At 43.6% G+C, this 16,027-nt stretch overlaps 1 protein-coding gene across 2 annotated transcripts; it reads right to left on the bottom strand.

Moving 5' to 3' along the window:
• Positions 1-735: 735 nt before the first annotated feature.
• RDH11 (retinol dehydrogenase 11) lies at positions 736-15,761 on the bottom strand. Of its 2 annotated transcripts, none has more exons than XM_036071163.2 (7): positions 15,603-15,761; positions 13,409-13,527; positions 12,903-13,058; positions 11,446-11,550; positions 10,693-10,902; positions 7,405-7,594; positions 736-1,536 (listed from the first exon to the last, which is right to left on the bottom strand). In XM_036071163.2, the coding sequence occupies exons 1-7, from the start codon at positions 15,671-15,673 to the stop codon at positions 1,434-1,436; spliced, it is 954 nt and encodes a 317-aa protein (XP_035927056.1). In that variant the 5' UTR covers positions 15,674-15,761; the 3' UTR covers positions 736-1,433. The 2 variants fall into 2 exon arrangements, with proteins under 2 accessions (XP_035927056.1, XP_035927057.1); XM_036071164.2 differs by lacking the exon at positions 15,603-15,761 and adding an exon at positions 14,647-14,767.
• Positions 15,762-16,027: the final 266 nt, after the last annotated feature.

Here is a 16,027-nt window from a genome sequence, read left to right on the forward strand (position 1 = left end):
GTTTTTAGCAAATAGACATTTTAATCTTGTCAAGATAATGTCAGGAAATGCCCTGAAGATTATTAAATTGACTATAAATTACCAATATCAGTCCTTAGGATAATTTTGCCTAATAAAGAATTGGGTTTTTTTGGGGTCTTTTTCTGCCCCCTTGATTGATTGGTGCTTGTTAAGACAGTGCAGTATCAGTCTTGCTAACTCAGGTGCTCACCTTCAATTCTTCCATAGTTACATATTGCCATCTTTAGCTGGTTTTTTTTTGTTTTGTTTTTTTAATCCTTAACTGGCCCTTCACTGTATGCATTATCTTCCAGGATTCTTCTCTTTTTTGGGCTTCTTCCCTTCTACCCATGTGCTTCTTGGTGAGTAGTTATCCACATATACACAATCTGTTTCCCTTTGTAGCTCCACTCATTTGTATTAAAGATTGGATGACACTCTTTTCTCCATCTTTGAACACTTACCTGCATCAGGGTCCAGTTTAATACTGTTCCTTTGTAGCTACTTTGAATTTTGTAAAAATAATCCCAATTGCATAACTACATAAGAATACACACAAAGATATACTCAGTGACAATCACTCGCCTTTCCCTTCTTCTGATTTTCTAAGAGAAATTAAGGCACAAAAAGGCCTCCATGGGTCTGGGGTCAGTAAACTGAAGTCAGGTACGTGATCTATCTTCCTGTACTGCTCCTTTCTTTACCCACTTGCTGGCCTGAGAAACAGTAGGAAAATGACAGTTTAAACTTGATTTTTATTTCTGCTTTCCTCCATATTTCTGCCATCCTCCCAACCCCATGAACTTCCTAGAAAAGGAAGCTCTTCTGTGGTCGACATGTAAAAGTGTCTTAAAGTGGCTTTAGGTTGCTGAAGATAAAGCCCATCCCATAATCCAGATTCAGTTAAGAGTTTCCTGAGAGAATCCAGATGTTGGCATATGATGGTTTTCTTAATAGGTGAGGGATGAGCCCTGCTCTTAAGCCAAGCCACCGTTGATTCTGGGAGTTCAGCTGGGCTGCAGTGTGGTTCTCTTGAAATGAAGGTTGGTTGGTGGTTGGGAGGAACTATATTGTGAACAAAGAGGGTAGAAACTAATCCAAACTGCCATAAATTGACGCTGCCATAGCTAAGATTCTCCTAGGTAGTAGGTTTCAGAAGGCGAATATGAGTTTGCAGGTCATATGAAGATCTTATCCAATGATACCTCTTGTACGTCTGGCAGTAACAAGAGCAAAATCAATCTGGACTAATGCAACGTGTTTTGATGAATCTGGCAGTTACACTGGGCTTTTATCAGACATCAAGCAGGAAAGGCTGGAAGGTTTGTTTTCTTTGTGCTCAAGGTTTTGGCCGTCATGAAGGAGAATCATTTTGGCAGGGAGTACTGAGTAGTCTGCTGCGGGTTTCTCTTGAGTCCACCTGCTACCACCTGTCAGTCCATAGGGATGCCCAGCAGGTCACAGCTGACGTCCCATAGCCGCCTTGCTATTGTCTCATTCCGAGCCTGGGCAGAGACCCATGCCACCCTGCAGTCACTAGAAGGGAAAGAGAGAGGCTTAAAACAGAGGTTTATGAATGGAGTCTATTCTCTGCCTGGAACAAGGAATGTGACAGAAAAACAACCTAGGGATGACATGTCCTCTATGCACTTCATAGGGCCAGTCTTTATCTCTTCATTCGCCAATCCTTACCCCAGAGAAAATGTATTTACCATTTAGATCTCCTCACTATACTCCCTCTGACCAGAATGTCTGATATATAATACATAGCATTTAGTCTTTATATTCTCCTTTATATGTATATATTTAACTATAATATCAGTGCCCGCCTGACACCTGTGTATGTCCAGCCTGTTCACACAGGACCTTGTACAGTGTCACGCTGCTGAGATTACATTGGTTACAGATGCTTGGAGTGGTAAAAACAAACAAAACCACCCCCAAAACTTACTATTTCAGGTCTACCTGCAATTATAACTTTTTATTTTTTAATTCTTTTTAAGATTTATTTATTTTTGAGAGAGAAAGAGTGCACACCAGGGGAGAGGCAGAGGGAGAGGGAGAGAGAGAATCGCAAGCAGACTCCCCACTGAGCATGAAGCCTGATGTGGGGCTCAAACTCATGACCCTGAGATCACGACCTGAGCCGAAACCGAGTTGGACACTTAACCAACTGCACCACCCAGGCACCCCCAAATTATAACTGTTTTTAAACTCAAATAAGAAAGCCAGCCTCATAAACAATGAAGGAAAAGATGATAGCATAAAAGAAATGTAACAATAAGGTACTGTATGTTTCATACACCTTCCCTTCATTGCTGTAATCCCAATTATTTTAGTCCCCATTAAATGCAGAGGGGTATTCAAACACTGCACTGCCCAGAAAATTTTATCATTTTTGAATTAGCTGCATCTAGTACACAGCAGGTATTCAATAAAGGGTTTTTTGAAAAGTGATTGAATAAACCGATTGCTATCTTTTAAGTTACGTAAGAAGCAATTTAAAAAGTTATATACTATTTCAAGAGAACTGCTTCCAGGACATTCTAAGCAAATTCTGAAGGTGGAAAGGAAAGTTGGCAAGTCTGAAATAAGCACATGAAGCAAACTCCTAACACTACGTCCATAAAGACGCTGCTAATCAAAGAGCAGGTTACGGACTAGCAGGAGCATCATCTGGGAGTTTGTTAGAAATGCCAATTCTGGGGCGACTGGGTGGCTCAGTCATTAAGCGTCTGCCTTCGGCTCAGGTCATGATCCCGGGGTCCTGGGATCGAGCCCCGCATCAGGCTCCCTGCTCAGCGGGAAGCCTGCTTCTCCCTCTCCCACTCCCTCTGCTTGTGTTCCCTCTCTCGCTGTGTCTCTCTCTGTCAAATAAATAAATAAAATCTTTAAAGAAAAAAAAAATAAATGCCAATTCTCAGGCCCCATCTGAACCTGCTGAATCAGAATCTCTAGGGTAGAGGTCCAGGAATCTGTCTTCAACCACTTCCTCAGATGGTTCTAAAATGCACCAAAGTTTGAGAAACACCACTTAAAGATATCTTTGCAATTACAAAACAAGCCTGGTAAGTATAGTACTTCTGTTTAAGGGAACTTACCAGCATGAGCAGCACAACCTGCCACTGCTGAGTAAAAAGACCATCACTGAGAACCAAAGGCTCCGTAAGACTGTAGAAATGAGTTGGCCTCTGTAAGCCTCTGTAGCCTTTACAGCATTATGCCTTATGTTCTTTGCAAGATTACGATGAATAGCAAATGACACAATGGACATGAAAGTGCCTTGCATCATAAGCTATGACATGCTGTAAAATGTATTCGAATACCACAGTAAACTACTTACGTGTGGTTATGGCATCAGCACAGTCATGGTGCTGACAGTCCCAGTAGGATTTTGGGAAGTATCAACCAGTATACATAAAAAGATCAATTTCAAAACTTACTACAAAGCCATAGTAATCAAGACACCGTGCTACTGGCATAAGGATAGACATATAAATGAATAGAACAGAGCTAAAAGTGTAGAGGTACCCTTACATTTATGGTCAATTGATTTTTGATAAATCTGTTATGGATTGAATCACGTTCCCCAAAGTCCGTATGTTGAATCTATAATGTGACTATAGTTGGAGATCAGGCTTTTAAGGAGATAATTAAGGTTAAGTAAGGTCATAAAGGTAGGGCCCTAATTCAATAGGTCTAGTGTCCTTATAAGAAGAGAAGATACCAGGAGTGTGCACACATAGAGTAAAAGCCATCTGAGGACACAGCAAGAAGGCAGCCCTCTGTAAGCCAAGATAGAGGCCTCATCAGAAACCAACCCTGCTGGCACCTTGATCTTAACTCCCATTCTCCAGAACTGAGAAAATTAATTTCTGGTATTCTGTTGTGGCAGCCTAAGGAATTTTTTTTTTTTTTAAGTAGGCTCCATGCCCAGCATGGAGCCCAATGTGGGGCTTGAACTCACAGCTCTGAGATCAAGACCTGAGCCAAGATTAAGAGTTGGACACTCAACTGAGCCACCCAGGTGCCCCAGCCCAAGGAATTTTAATATAGCTACCAAGAAAATTCAATGGAAAGAATAATTTTTTCAACAAACAGTTCTGGGACAACTGGATATCCACATGCAAAAATGAATAGGGACCCCTACCTCATGCCATATATAAAAATTAATTCAAAATGAATCATAGACCAAAATGTAATGTTCAAATTATAAAATTGTTAGAAGAAAACACAGTAGTAAATCTTCATGACCTTCGGTTAGGCAATAGTTTCTTAGATATTACACCAAAAGCACAAGTGACAAAAGAAAAAATTGGTAAGTTAGACTTCATCAAAACTTCTCTGCTTCCAAAGACACCATAAAGAAAGTGAAAAGATAAGCCAAAGATTGGGAGAAAATATTTGTAAATCACACATCTGATAAGGGACTTGATCCAGACTATCTAAAGAACTGTTACAATTAAACAACAAAGAGACAATGATCCATTTTAAAAATGGGCAAAGGATTTGAATAGACATTTCTCCAACAAAGATAAACAAATGGACAAAAAGCGCATGAAAAGATGCTTAACGTCATTAGCAAGAAAATGCAAATGAAAACTAGAGAAAAACTAGAAAAACGTAAGCAGAAAAATTACTTCATGCTTACCAGGATGGCTAAAATCAAAAGGACAGACAATAAGAAGTGTAAGCAAGGGCGTGGAGAGATTGGGACCCTTGTCTACCACTGGTGGCAACATGAAATGGTGCAGCCACTTGGGAAAACAGTCTGACAGTTCCTCAACAGTTAAACACGGAGCTGACATATAACCCATATTTCAGTGGGATTACATTTCTAGGTATATAAACCAAGAGAAATCTCCATATAAAAATCTGTACATGAATATCACAGCATCATATCACCAAAAAGTGATAACTCAAATGCCCATCAACTGATGAATGCATAAATAAAATGTGGTATACCCATAAAATGAAGTATTATTTGGCAATTAAAAGGAATAATGTACTGATACACGCTCTGGCATGGATGACAGTGAACACATTATGCCAAGTAAACAAGAAGCCAGTCACAAAAGGCCACATATTATATGATTCCATTGATAGGAAATGCCCAGTACAGACAGATCCATAGAGACAAAAAGTAGATTTGTGGTTTCAGTCAGGAATAATAAGCAGCACAAGGTTTCTAATGCTTCAGTCAAGACAGACTTATGCTCATTTCCTGATAGTGGTCAACATAGCTGATGTTGGATCTTCAAAATGCTTAAAATTAAGAATCCATGGCACTGGAAAGGCTCTTCAAAAGTCAATTAAATAATTACTATGTCATGGATTTGAGGCTGACTTTCCTTTTTTTTTAAGACAGATTTATTTATTTATTTATTTATTTATTTATTTATTTATTTATTTGACGGAGAGAGAGAGAGACACAGTGAGAGAGGGAACACAAGCAGGGGGAGTGGGAGAGGGAGAAGCAGGCTTCCTGCTGAACAGGGATCCCGAAGCGGGGCTCGATCCCAGGACCCTGGGATCATGACCTGAGCCCAAGGCAGACGCTTAATGACTGAGCCACCCAGGCACCCCGGGGCTGACTTTCTTTAAACTACTAGTCAAAACCTTAAAATCTCCAGGGAAGAAGAATCCAGTCACCCATGGAAAATCATTCTAGTACATAAAACTATGTAAACTTATCTTCCTGGATTTCAGACCCACATTTCCAACTACGTGCTACACACTTCTACTCACATGGAGTCTTATGGATAACACACTCAACATGGACAGAGCCAGGTTTATTACACAGTGGGCACCTGATCCATTCCACATTTTTTTAAGGGGAGGAAGGGGCAGAGGGAGGCGGGGAAAGAGAGAGTCTCAAGCAGTGTGCACACCCAGTGTAGAGCCCAATCCAGGGCTCAATCTCACAACCCTGGGATTAAGACTGAGCTGAGATCAAGAGTCGGATGCTTAACCGACTGAGTCACCCAGGTGCCTCCATTCCACATTCTTTTGGCAACAGCAACCTGATCCCTTTCTGAGGAATTACCTCTTTCCCACACTTTGAAGACCCCATTAATCAAGTGTCTGTGTTCCCCTAACCAAGGGAGTGAGGATGAGAGGATGGAAGATCTAGTGCTTCCTTGCTAGAGGGCGAATGGTGAGCAACAAAACAAAGACTGAAGACAGCTGGCGGATACTCATTCTAGCAGCAGCTGACTGGCCACTCTGTCTGTTCTAAGCTTGGCTCTTCAGTCTTCTCTTTGGTTTTTAGAAGAATTCCCCCATATTTTCATAAATTCCCTTCTTGCTTAAGTTAGCATGAGTCTGTTTCCCTGCTTTGGAATCAAAGAACCCTAAGCTATACACATGATTTTTCCATGTCTGCTGTCTCAGTTAATGTCATTATCAATCTCCTAGTAAGTCAGGCTTGACCCCAGGTCACTAACTCCTCCCAGACCCCTCACTCATTTAGTCATCAAGCTGTAACAATTCTGCCTCTTCAGGACCTCTCTCACTTAACCCTTCTTTGTATTCCAACTGTCATTACCCTAAATCAGGAACTCATTCTCTCTCGCTTGGGTTATTTACTTGTTCATCAAACCAAGTCACCAGGGATGTTTCTCTGAAGCACAGAGCAGATTATTTCTCTCTCTACTGGAACAACTTCTGTGGCTCCTCACAAGCCTGGAGTTATGGGCCTTTCATGATCTGTCTACCTTTCTTTCCAATTTTAATTTATTTACAGCCCTTTCTCTAAAATTTCAAGTTATTTCCACATAATCTTGAAGGTGGGGGGTAAAAACATGCTAACATTTCAATATTATGTGATGTCTGAGATTTGCTTCAGAATAATAGGAGAGGGAAAAAAAATATGGGAAGGGCTGGTGCATGGGGATGGCTTGATGGTTGTTGAGGCTTTATTATGGGCATATGGGGGTTCAACATGTTATTTTATCTATTACTGTACATATTCAAAGTTCTCTACAATAAACAATTTTAAAAGTCTTCACTTATTCACGAAGGGAGTCAATCGATACTTTTTTAGTCCCGAAGACAATAGAGAAATACAGATTCAAATTCTTTTTCATGTAAAAAAAAAAAAAAAAAAAAAGAACAAGAGTCCAAAAGGGAACAAAGAAAACTAGACGGACATAACAAAAGGTAGGAAGAAAAGAAACAACCAGAAAGCATAATAAAAGATAGCCATGGAGAAAATCAAACCTCGCAGTACCATGAAAAATGCAAGTGAGTCAACCCCCTTATTACAAGGTAAAAACACTAGTCAAAAGACAAAAGCTAGGTCACACAATGTACTTTGTAAGAGGAGTATAATATACCAGACAAATCCAGATTATTTCCTTTGAGCCATAAAAACCCCATCTTCAAAACCAGATGCATTCGTACCTGAAATGATGCCCACTGAGAATCTCAAGACCTTCAGTGAGGGCACAATACAGGCTGGTCTGCGCTCCCTGCTGAGGGGTCTTGATGAAGAAGGAGAAAAGCCACCACATCCATTTCATGAAGGATGAGTGCCGAACCAGTTCAGAGTTGACTGTGCCCGGATGGACAGAATATGTCGTAACGCCAGAGCCTAATTGGGGGGTGCCCCATAGGGAAAGGAAGGCAGGACTTAATGTTGCTGGATAGCCAAGGAGAGCAGAGGACATGAATAAACATCCCACCCCAGGAAGACCCCCTTCCCACAACACTCCTCACAGTAATTTACACCTCCCCATTTCATAGGTTAGGATTAAAGCTCAAAGAGGTTATTAACTGTTTGGAGGGGCGCCTGGGTGGCTCAGTCATTGAGCATCTGCCTTCGGCTCAGGTCATGATCCCAGGGTCCTGGGATCGAGCCCCGCATTGGACTCCCTGCTCAGCGGGAAGCCTGCTTCTCCCTCTCCCACTCCCCCTGCTTGTGTTCCCTCTCTCGCTGTGTCTCTCTGTCAAATAAATAAATAAAATCTTCAAAAAAAAAAAAAAAAACACCTGTTTGGAAACAGCAGAGCCAGGACTCAACCTCTCAGCAGCACTTAACTCTAGGGACCACTCCTTCCTCAAAGCTGCCTTTTTATTGGCTTCCATGACCCCACACTCCTGGTTTTCCAAACCTTTCTTGCTGCTTCCTCTCAGTTTCGCGGACCAGTCCCTCATCTTCTACCCAAACTTCAAATGCTGGCGTTCCCATGGCTTGCTAAACTCCCTCTCTGTAACTATATGGCATGCACATTTTTATACACATTGTACTCCTTGGAACTCTTGGCTGACTCTGAGTGGCTAAGGGCATGGACTCTGTGGTCAGACTGCCCACTTTCAAATCCTAGCTATACCACTCACGAGCCCTGTGACCCTGGGCAAGCTCGATGCTGTGACTCAGTTTCCTCTTAAAATGGGGATAATCCTAATACCTGCACCTCACAAGGTGGTTTTGAGGATTAAATGAGTTCATATGTACGAGAGCCTCGATAGTCTCTGGTACACGGTAAGTGCTAAATGACACTATGACACTCTGCATATGCTAGGTCAGGTCCCCGGTTCTTTACTAGAACCTTGGGGCCAGAGAGGTTTCCAAATTTTTACTGATTTTAGAAAGATAATATGACACAACATATATAAACTGCTTATTACCTAATCTCCCTAGTACAAGGGAGGTTTTGCTGCCAAATGAGCTTTGGTGTCAAGGTTCTGAAAAAATTGAATTTTCAGATCTTTGTAGATTTCATGATTGCAGATAAAGGACAATGGACATATATTATTTCCAACTTGGCATCTACTCTATTTTTTTTTTAAGATTTTACTTATTTATTTGAGAGAGAGTGAGCAAGAGAGAGAGAGCGTGCACTTGCACACAAGCAAGGTGGCGGGGGGGGACGGGTAGAGGGAGGTGGAGAAGCAGACTCCCTGCTGAGCAGGGAGCCCAACATGGGGCTTGATCCCAGGACCCTGGGATCATGACCTGAGCAGAAGGCAGATGCTTAACCGACTGAGCCACCCAGGTGTCCCTTGACATCTACTCTAGATGACCCGTAGTAATGCTGACACAGAGGTCCAAAACTAACTTCACACTTTCAAGGCCAAACCTGGATCTTGCAGTGTTCCCTAACTCCCAATCAGGCAGGCACACAGAGCAGTACTTGACAACTCCTTACCTTACCATGCATATCCATCAACAAGCCCTGGGGGTTTCTCATCCTAAATATCTCTTAGAAATGTCCACTACCCTCCATCTCCACCACTCTAGTCCAGGCCACCCTCATTTCTCACCTAGACTACAGAAATCACCTGCTGCACACACTCCTGCCCCCATTTTAAAAAGGCTTTCATTTTAAAGGTTCTCCACTGCTCTTCCACTAAAATCCTTACCATAGCCTCTAAGGGTTTTGCCTCTGTCTACCTCACCATCTCAGCTCAGACCTCTATTCCTCTTGCTTTCTACATTTTAATCATAGCAGCCTCTCAGTTACTCAAACCGAGCCCAGACCTTTGTGCATTCTCTTCCGTCTGCCTGGAATGTTCCTTAACATCCTCAGATGCCTCATCCCACCCACTCTGTAACCCATTTAATTTCCATGTAGTTTGATGACCCTGTTCCAATGGTGGGGCTCCTGTGTCTGATTCCTTGAGCCAAAATTCTGCCTGCCTCAACTGCTAAGCAACTCCAGTTGTCCACCCTGGATTACCCCTCTTTTTATCGAAAATTCAGAGTAGAGAGTGCTAAGGACCTCTGTGTATTTGTGATTGGAGACTCCCCTCTTCGAGCATACATTTCTCACTTATTTAACCTTTTGCTGTTAGGGAGACACTCCCCCTCCCCACCACCACCACCATAGTCCCAGTGCCTCTTTTATCCTAATGGTTGTATCTAGTGCCAGTTCAGGTCCCTCCCCCCACTTTTTTTTTAAAGATTTTATTTAGGGGTGCCTGGGTGGCTCAGTCATTAAGTATCTGCCTTCAGCTCAGATCATGATCCCAGGGTCCTGGGATCGAGCCCCGCATCAGGCTCCCTGCTCTGCAGGAAGCCTGCTTCTCCCACTCCCACTCCCCCTGCTTGTGTTCCCTCTCTTGCTGTGTTTCTCTCTGTCAAATAAATAAAAAAATCTTAAAAAAAAAAAAGGATTTTATTTATTTGAGAGAGAGAGAGCACATGCACAGAAGGGACAGAGGGAGAGGGATGGAGAGAATCTCAGACAGAATCTCTGCGCTGAGCCCACAGCCTGAACTTGGGCTTGATCTCACAACCCTGAGATCATGACCTGAGCAGAAACCAAGAGCCAGACGCTTAACCGACTGAGCCACCCAGGCACCCCCAGGTCCTTCCCTTCTAGCTAGTCTCACTATGAGTAAAAAACCTTGCTTGTTCATGAGGCCTGATTTAATGAGGATAATAACCTATAAAGTAGTCCCATTTTACTTATGAGGAAATGAGTCTGAAAAGTTAAGTATCTTGCTGCAGGTCACACAGCTAGTAAGTGCTAAAGCCAAGCCTTATGACTCAAAGTCAGAATGTCCCCATCTCCTGCCAGCCACGTCCAATATTCAGCTGTGGACTATTTACTAAAATAATACCCAGTTATAGTCATGGCAGCAGGTTTGTCCAGGGGATGGGCTCCAGAAAACAGTATGTATTCCTGTGGCTTTTCGCTACTTCCCATTGACTCATATCTCTATACTTACTTCTTCTAAGCCTACCTTTGAGCCTCCGAGCCAGTTCCTGGGTGAAGAGAATGTTGGCTAACTTGCTGTGACAGTAGGCCAGACCTGCATTGTAGAATTTCTCACCCTGTAGGTTATGGAAGTGGATCCTTCCCAGGTGATGTGCTAGAGAAGACACATTCACTACCCTTGATGGGGCTGATTCCTTCAGCTTGTCTAGCAGCAGATGGGTCAGGAGAAAGTGACCTATGAGAAAAACTAGAATTAACAGAGTTCAGGGCCAATGCCAGGATGAAGGGAGTCATGGTGAGCCCTGCAGAGAACTCAGGAACAAGGCTGTTTGCCTCATTAATTCATTATCAACTACAGAACAAGCTCAGGGAGGGTTTGGGGAAATAGGACAGCCATCCTTCCATGAGGGAGGTCTGGATCATGTGACTATGAAGTCTTGTCTCCTTCCAACTTTGATTAATATTACTCTTTAAGAGCAGGCAGCCTCTACCTGATGCTGGTCATGAGGATCACCACAAAGAAAGCACCACAGTCCCCAGTCCAATTAGGCTGTTCAAAAATGCCCCAAGGTAAACTGAATCTGGATTGCAAATTAAAAAGCAGGTGGAAGCTTGAGTGGGCCTAAGTTTACCTCTGAGCTTTCAGGCAGGACCATAGTATTTACTATTCACTTATGGTCTATTAGGGTCCAGAGGCGGCTGGCTCAGCCTGACCCCTGAGTTTTCCAAGGAGAATTTTAGGCTTCCTCTAGTTTGGGGATGAGGCCAAATTTCTTACCCAAGTGGTTGACTCCCATGTGCATCTCAAAGCCATCTGCTGTCTTAGAGTAGGGACACATCATCACTCCTGCATTGTTGATCAGAATGTGAAGATGCTTCTCCTCTGCAGGGAAGAGATGTGATGTGGAAGCAGCCAGCCACAGCAGTTATATCTGAGAAACCTGCCTTACACCCAGGCTTTGAAAATGGGGATGCAGGACTTTAGTCTTTCCTCCATTTCCCCTTCATATGTATTTTGTATTGTTTTTCATTGTCTAAGACTTTAGTTGCATCCTACATACTTACTACAGAGCAAAATTCCATCTCATACAACCAAATGGCCTTTCCGATCTTTCCAATTAAGGAGCTACTCACTCACTGCTTTTGGGAAAATGTTCTGCTCACCTCTCCCAATAGAAAGACTTCCTGAGCTGAATCAGAAGATTCCAAAGCAAGAGCAAAGAGGCTGATCTGTATGCACCCCTTGCCACTGGAGAACTCCAAAAGGTGCCAAAAGAAATACTGGTTTCACCTCTTTGTTGCATTTGACAACTCTTTCTCGTGATTTTTTCATGTGATTTGTAATTTCTAACTATGAGCTCATATCTGTAGAAGTTGTTTACCTATGGAGGCCAAGATCCCTGTGTTACGAGGGGATATGCCTACGGAATACTCTTGGGTTTGATTTTGATGTGACGCTACAGGGTTTTATGTTAACTTCTCAGCTCAAGATTCTTACACCATTTGGTGATGTAATAAATTCTCCCCCACAGAGGATGCCAACTTGAGGTTCTAATATCTTGCAGATGACTCTCTAGCCATCTAAAGAGAAGATAAGCTTCTTTGCCATGTCTTGGAGCTGGTGGCCTATGTTTTTTTTTAAACCCCTGTACCATGGACCAGGTGACTTTTTGTGACTCCCAACCTTATGTGGAGCCTAAGATACAGCTCCCTCCTCTCAGGGCCTGAGGCCTCATCTTCTGTCCGTGTGAGTATTTAGACTCCAGACCCTAAAGCTCATATTGAGTTCTGATACTCCCGTGAGGTTTTTGGTTTTAGTTCTTATGCACTGCTATGACTTTTTAAACTCATTTTTTGTTGCTGCTTCTTGAGGATTCCCCTTTGTTACGAAGGAGTTCCGCTACGAATGAAAGTTGTTTATTTTAATTTATCTAGTATTTCTTTAATTTTTTTTTTTTAAGATTTTATTTATTTATTCATGAGAGACAGAGAGACAGAGAGGCAGAGGCAGAGGGAGAAGCAGGCTCCCCGCGGAGCAGGGAGCCCAATGCAGGGCTCGATCCTAGGACGCTGGGATCATGATCTGAGCCGAAGGCAGATGCTTAACTGACTGAGCCACCGAGGTGCCCTATCTAGTATTTCTATGTATTAAAGAGGGAGAAGGATCTTTTCCTTTAACTAAGTCTGCCATGTTAATTGCAAGACCAACAACATAATCTCCAGTTCTATACTTACCTGCTAAGAAGTCTTTAGCAAAGGCTCGAATAGATTTTGTATCAGCCAAATCCAGTTTCCGCACTAACACCTGTTGGTTCCCAGTCACAATTTGGATCTCTCTGGCCACCAATTCCCCCTTTTGTACATCCCGGCACGCTAAATACACGCGGGCTCCTATCAACCAATATATAAAAGAGACACACTGTCAGCTCTGCTTTTGAGTGGACACTATAGACCCATAGACTTATAAATGTTATTTTCTACTGTTTTTTTTTTTTTTTAATGGGAATTTTACCCCTACTTCATGACAGGGGTATTTGATGAACAAATCAAAAAAGAAAAATAAATCAATAATATTAAGTGTCCATTATATGTAGAGCATTAATACTACGTTCAGACCAGTGAATCTGTGGGACACTTGGAAAGTTCTTGAATTCCAAGATTGGGAGGAAATAATGAGCATGGTCATCCTTGTGAGGGATAAAATGGCAGGAGTAGGAGGGAATCAGAAGCAGTAAGCTTGCCTCTTTGAGCCAGTTCTTTGGCTGTCTCCTTTCCAATGCCCGTGTTGGCTCCAGTGACCACAGCGACCTTCCCAGGAAGTTGGACGGTTGATGTACACACCCCACTGGACAGCATTTTCCTGTAGGGAGAAGGAGAGCTCATCAGTTCTTCATTTTCCTTGTCTCAGAGGTTCCTGTAACTACCATGTCTTCCGATCCCAAGGCTAAAGTTTGCTTTGGTTCTTTCTAGTGCTGTCTTTTTATAGATTTAAGGAAGATTGAATAAAAATTTTCTGCTCTTGCTCAAGATTTTTTTTTGCTCAAAAAATTTCTGCTCTTGCTCGAGAACAAAAGCGATTCTATTATAAGGGCAAACCTTAGCGCTGCCCCCTGCAGTACAAGAACTGGATAAATATGTGATTATCCAGGCACCTGGCTTCAGTTTGAGCTCTTTGACAGGCTTAGGGAATCATAAGACTCAGCCTAGAAGAAGCAAGAACTGGTCCACTTATGTCAATCTGTCCACAACTGGCACTTTATGGTCTTGATACGCAGCTAATCCAACACAAAAAGTTAAAATTATGGAAGCTTGTTTGCTGGCGTAAAGCAAACAGAAACACGCGCACACAATCAAAAATAAAACAAAGAAAAGACGTAAATCAGTATAAAGGGGAGCTGGGTTTCAAGTCCTGGTTTAATTAGTGTCCTTGTTCCTAAGCACTATACTACCTTTCTTTTCCAAAGACATGAATGCACAAACAAGGATTGTTCTTTTTTCTTCTCCACAAATTTCAAGACTCAAGTTAAAAGAATCTCTTGACCAGGAGATGCCCTTTTAAAGAGCATTTCAGCCTTTTTCATTGAACCTGGAGTTGCAAGGCACACACTCCTAGCCACTAAAGTTATCTGCTTAGTGCACACAGGCCAATAAGGAAGCAAACTGGTGCTCACCAAAAGATATCTTCCTCCTCAGAGAACAAGCCTCCCTGCTCAGTTTTTCACATCCTTTCAGTTTTAGCTCCAGGAGCAACAACATACCAGGACCTCTACTGAGTTCTTTCTTCTCCTTACCAACAGGACTGAAAGAGAATCAGCTGAAAAGTCCAGCTCTAGGCTAGCTCCCATGACCTAGCCAGGTGGTTGGGGATATGACCCTTGCAGTATAATCTTCCTCGGAAAAACCTCGCAGAGGTGTGAGCACTATTTTCAGTGCAGGCTCAACTTTTCATTGGAATTCTATTTGGGTAAAAGGATCTTACCTTGGGGTGGAAAGAGAAAAAGCGTTCTCATCTGAGTGGGAGCACTAGGTGTTCAGAAGGGAGGAAAAATAAAACTAGAAGAGGAGCACGAGGGTGGATGGTGACCACGCCCCCGCCCCCAGCCCCGGGGGAAGGACTCTGTCTCTACAGTCTCTGGTTCACCGTCACCACGGGTGATTTACTCAGAACCAATCAGCAGGCGCCCGTTGTGCAGCTCTCCGCCGATTCTCTGCGGCACTCAGCCAGCCATTGGCTGATCTGTCACCAGGTCAAGAGCCCACTACCCTTCATCCTCTCTGCCTCACCCCCAAACCCTGGGCATGATTCAGGTCCCCAGATACTTCTGCTCTGAACGCAGGATACGGCTCATGATGAAACCCTTTCATTTCTTTCCTCTACAACATCCGCCCAGAAAAAAAGGCGAATCTAACTGCCACAAGAGAGCAAGCAACGGGTCTGCAGATAGCACGATTCCCATCGACGGACAGTCTCTGAGAGCAAAAGGTCGAATCGCTCCATTGTACTTCAAAGGCTGGAAGCAAGAAACTAGACAGGGCTGGTTCAAGGGATGGGAGCTAAGGGGAAAACAGTCTTAAGGTCCACACCCCATTTCAGGGTCTAAAATCTCCCAATGCTGGAAACTTAAGTGTCTGAGGTAGCCTTGCACTCGGGGTTCTCTGGAGCAGAAAGCAAGGGCTTCTGAGACGAAAAAAGGGATCGGGAGAAACAGAGTGAGGGGGTCCGGACTACAGCCCCTTCCCACCGCCCGGGGTCTCTTGCTCTCGTCCCCCCCGCATCCAGGAGAGCTGGACCTCCTCCGACCAACCGAACTCCCGGCCTCGACCTACTTGGAGCCCCCCAGGGATTTTCCTTTTCCTTCTTTTGGAAACAGAGCTTCGGTGAGGATTAACGTCCTCCTGAATTCTTCTCAAAGAAGGCAATACATTTGCACAGACCTGATTTGGGGTGCAGCGATGTACAGGAAAAGGGGGAGGAGCAGGAGTAGGAGCAGGAGGATCCCGATCATCTTGTGGGATGGCTGCTGTGGCCGTAGGTAGGAGCTGAGCGAGATGCCCCAGCTGTGCTCGCGGACCGCGCTGCTCCTCCCAGGCACGCCCTAATCTTAGTACGACAGCCCGGGGAGCAAAGCCGTCTGGGAAATGTAGTCCACAGCTTGGGCATGAGGGCGCTGCTTTCCGCGCTGCTCAGACAAGTTGACCCTTGCGCTAGTTAACGCAACAAATCCCCAGCCATCTAGGCTCTACCGGGGCTTCTAGGATCGTCCAACTCTCCCACAGCCCTCTGGCCGCCAGGGTTGTCGTGAACCCTCCCCAGTCCTCTAGCTCCCGGTGCCCAAGTCCAGATCTTGGTTAAGTTTTCC

The sequence above is a fragment of the Halichoerus grypus genome, chromosome 8, assembly GCF_964656455.1.
Source record: "Halichoerus grypus chromosome 8, mHalGry1.hap1.1, whole genome shotgun sequence".
Lineage (NCBI taxonomy): Eukaryota > Metazoa > Chordata > Mammalia > Carnivora > Phocidae > Halichoerus > Halichoerus grypus.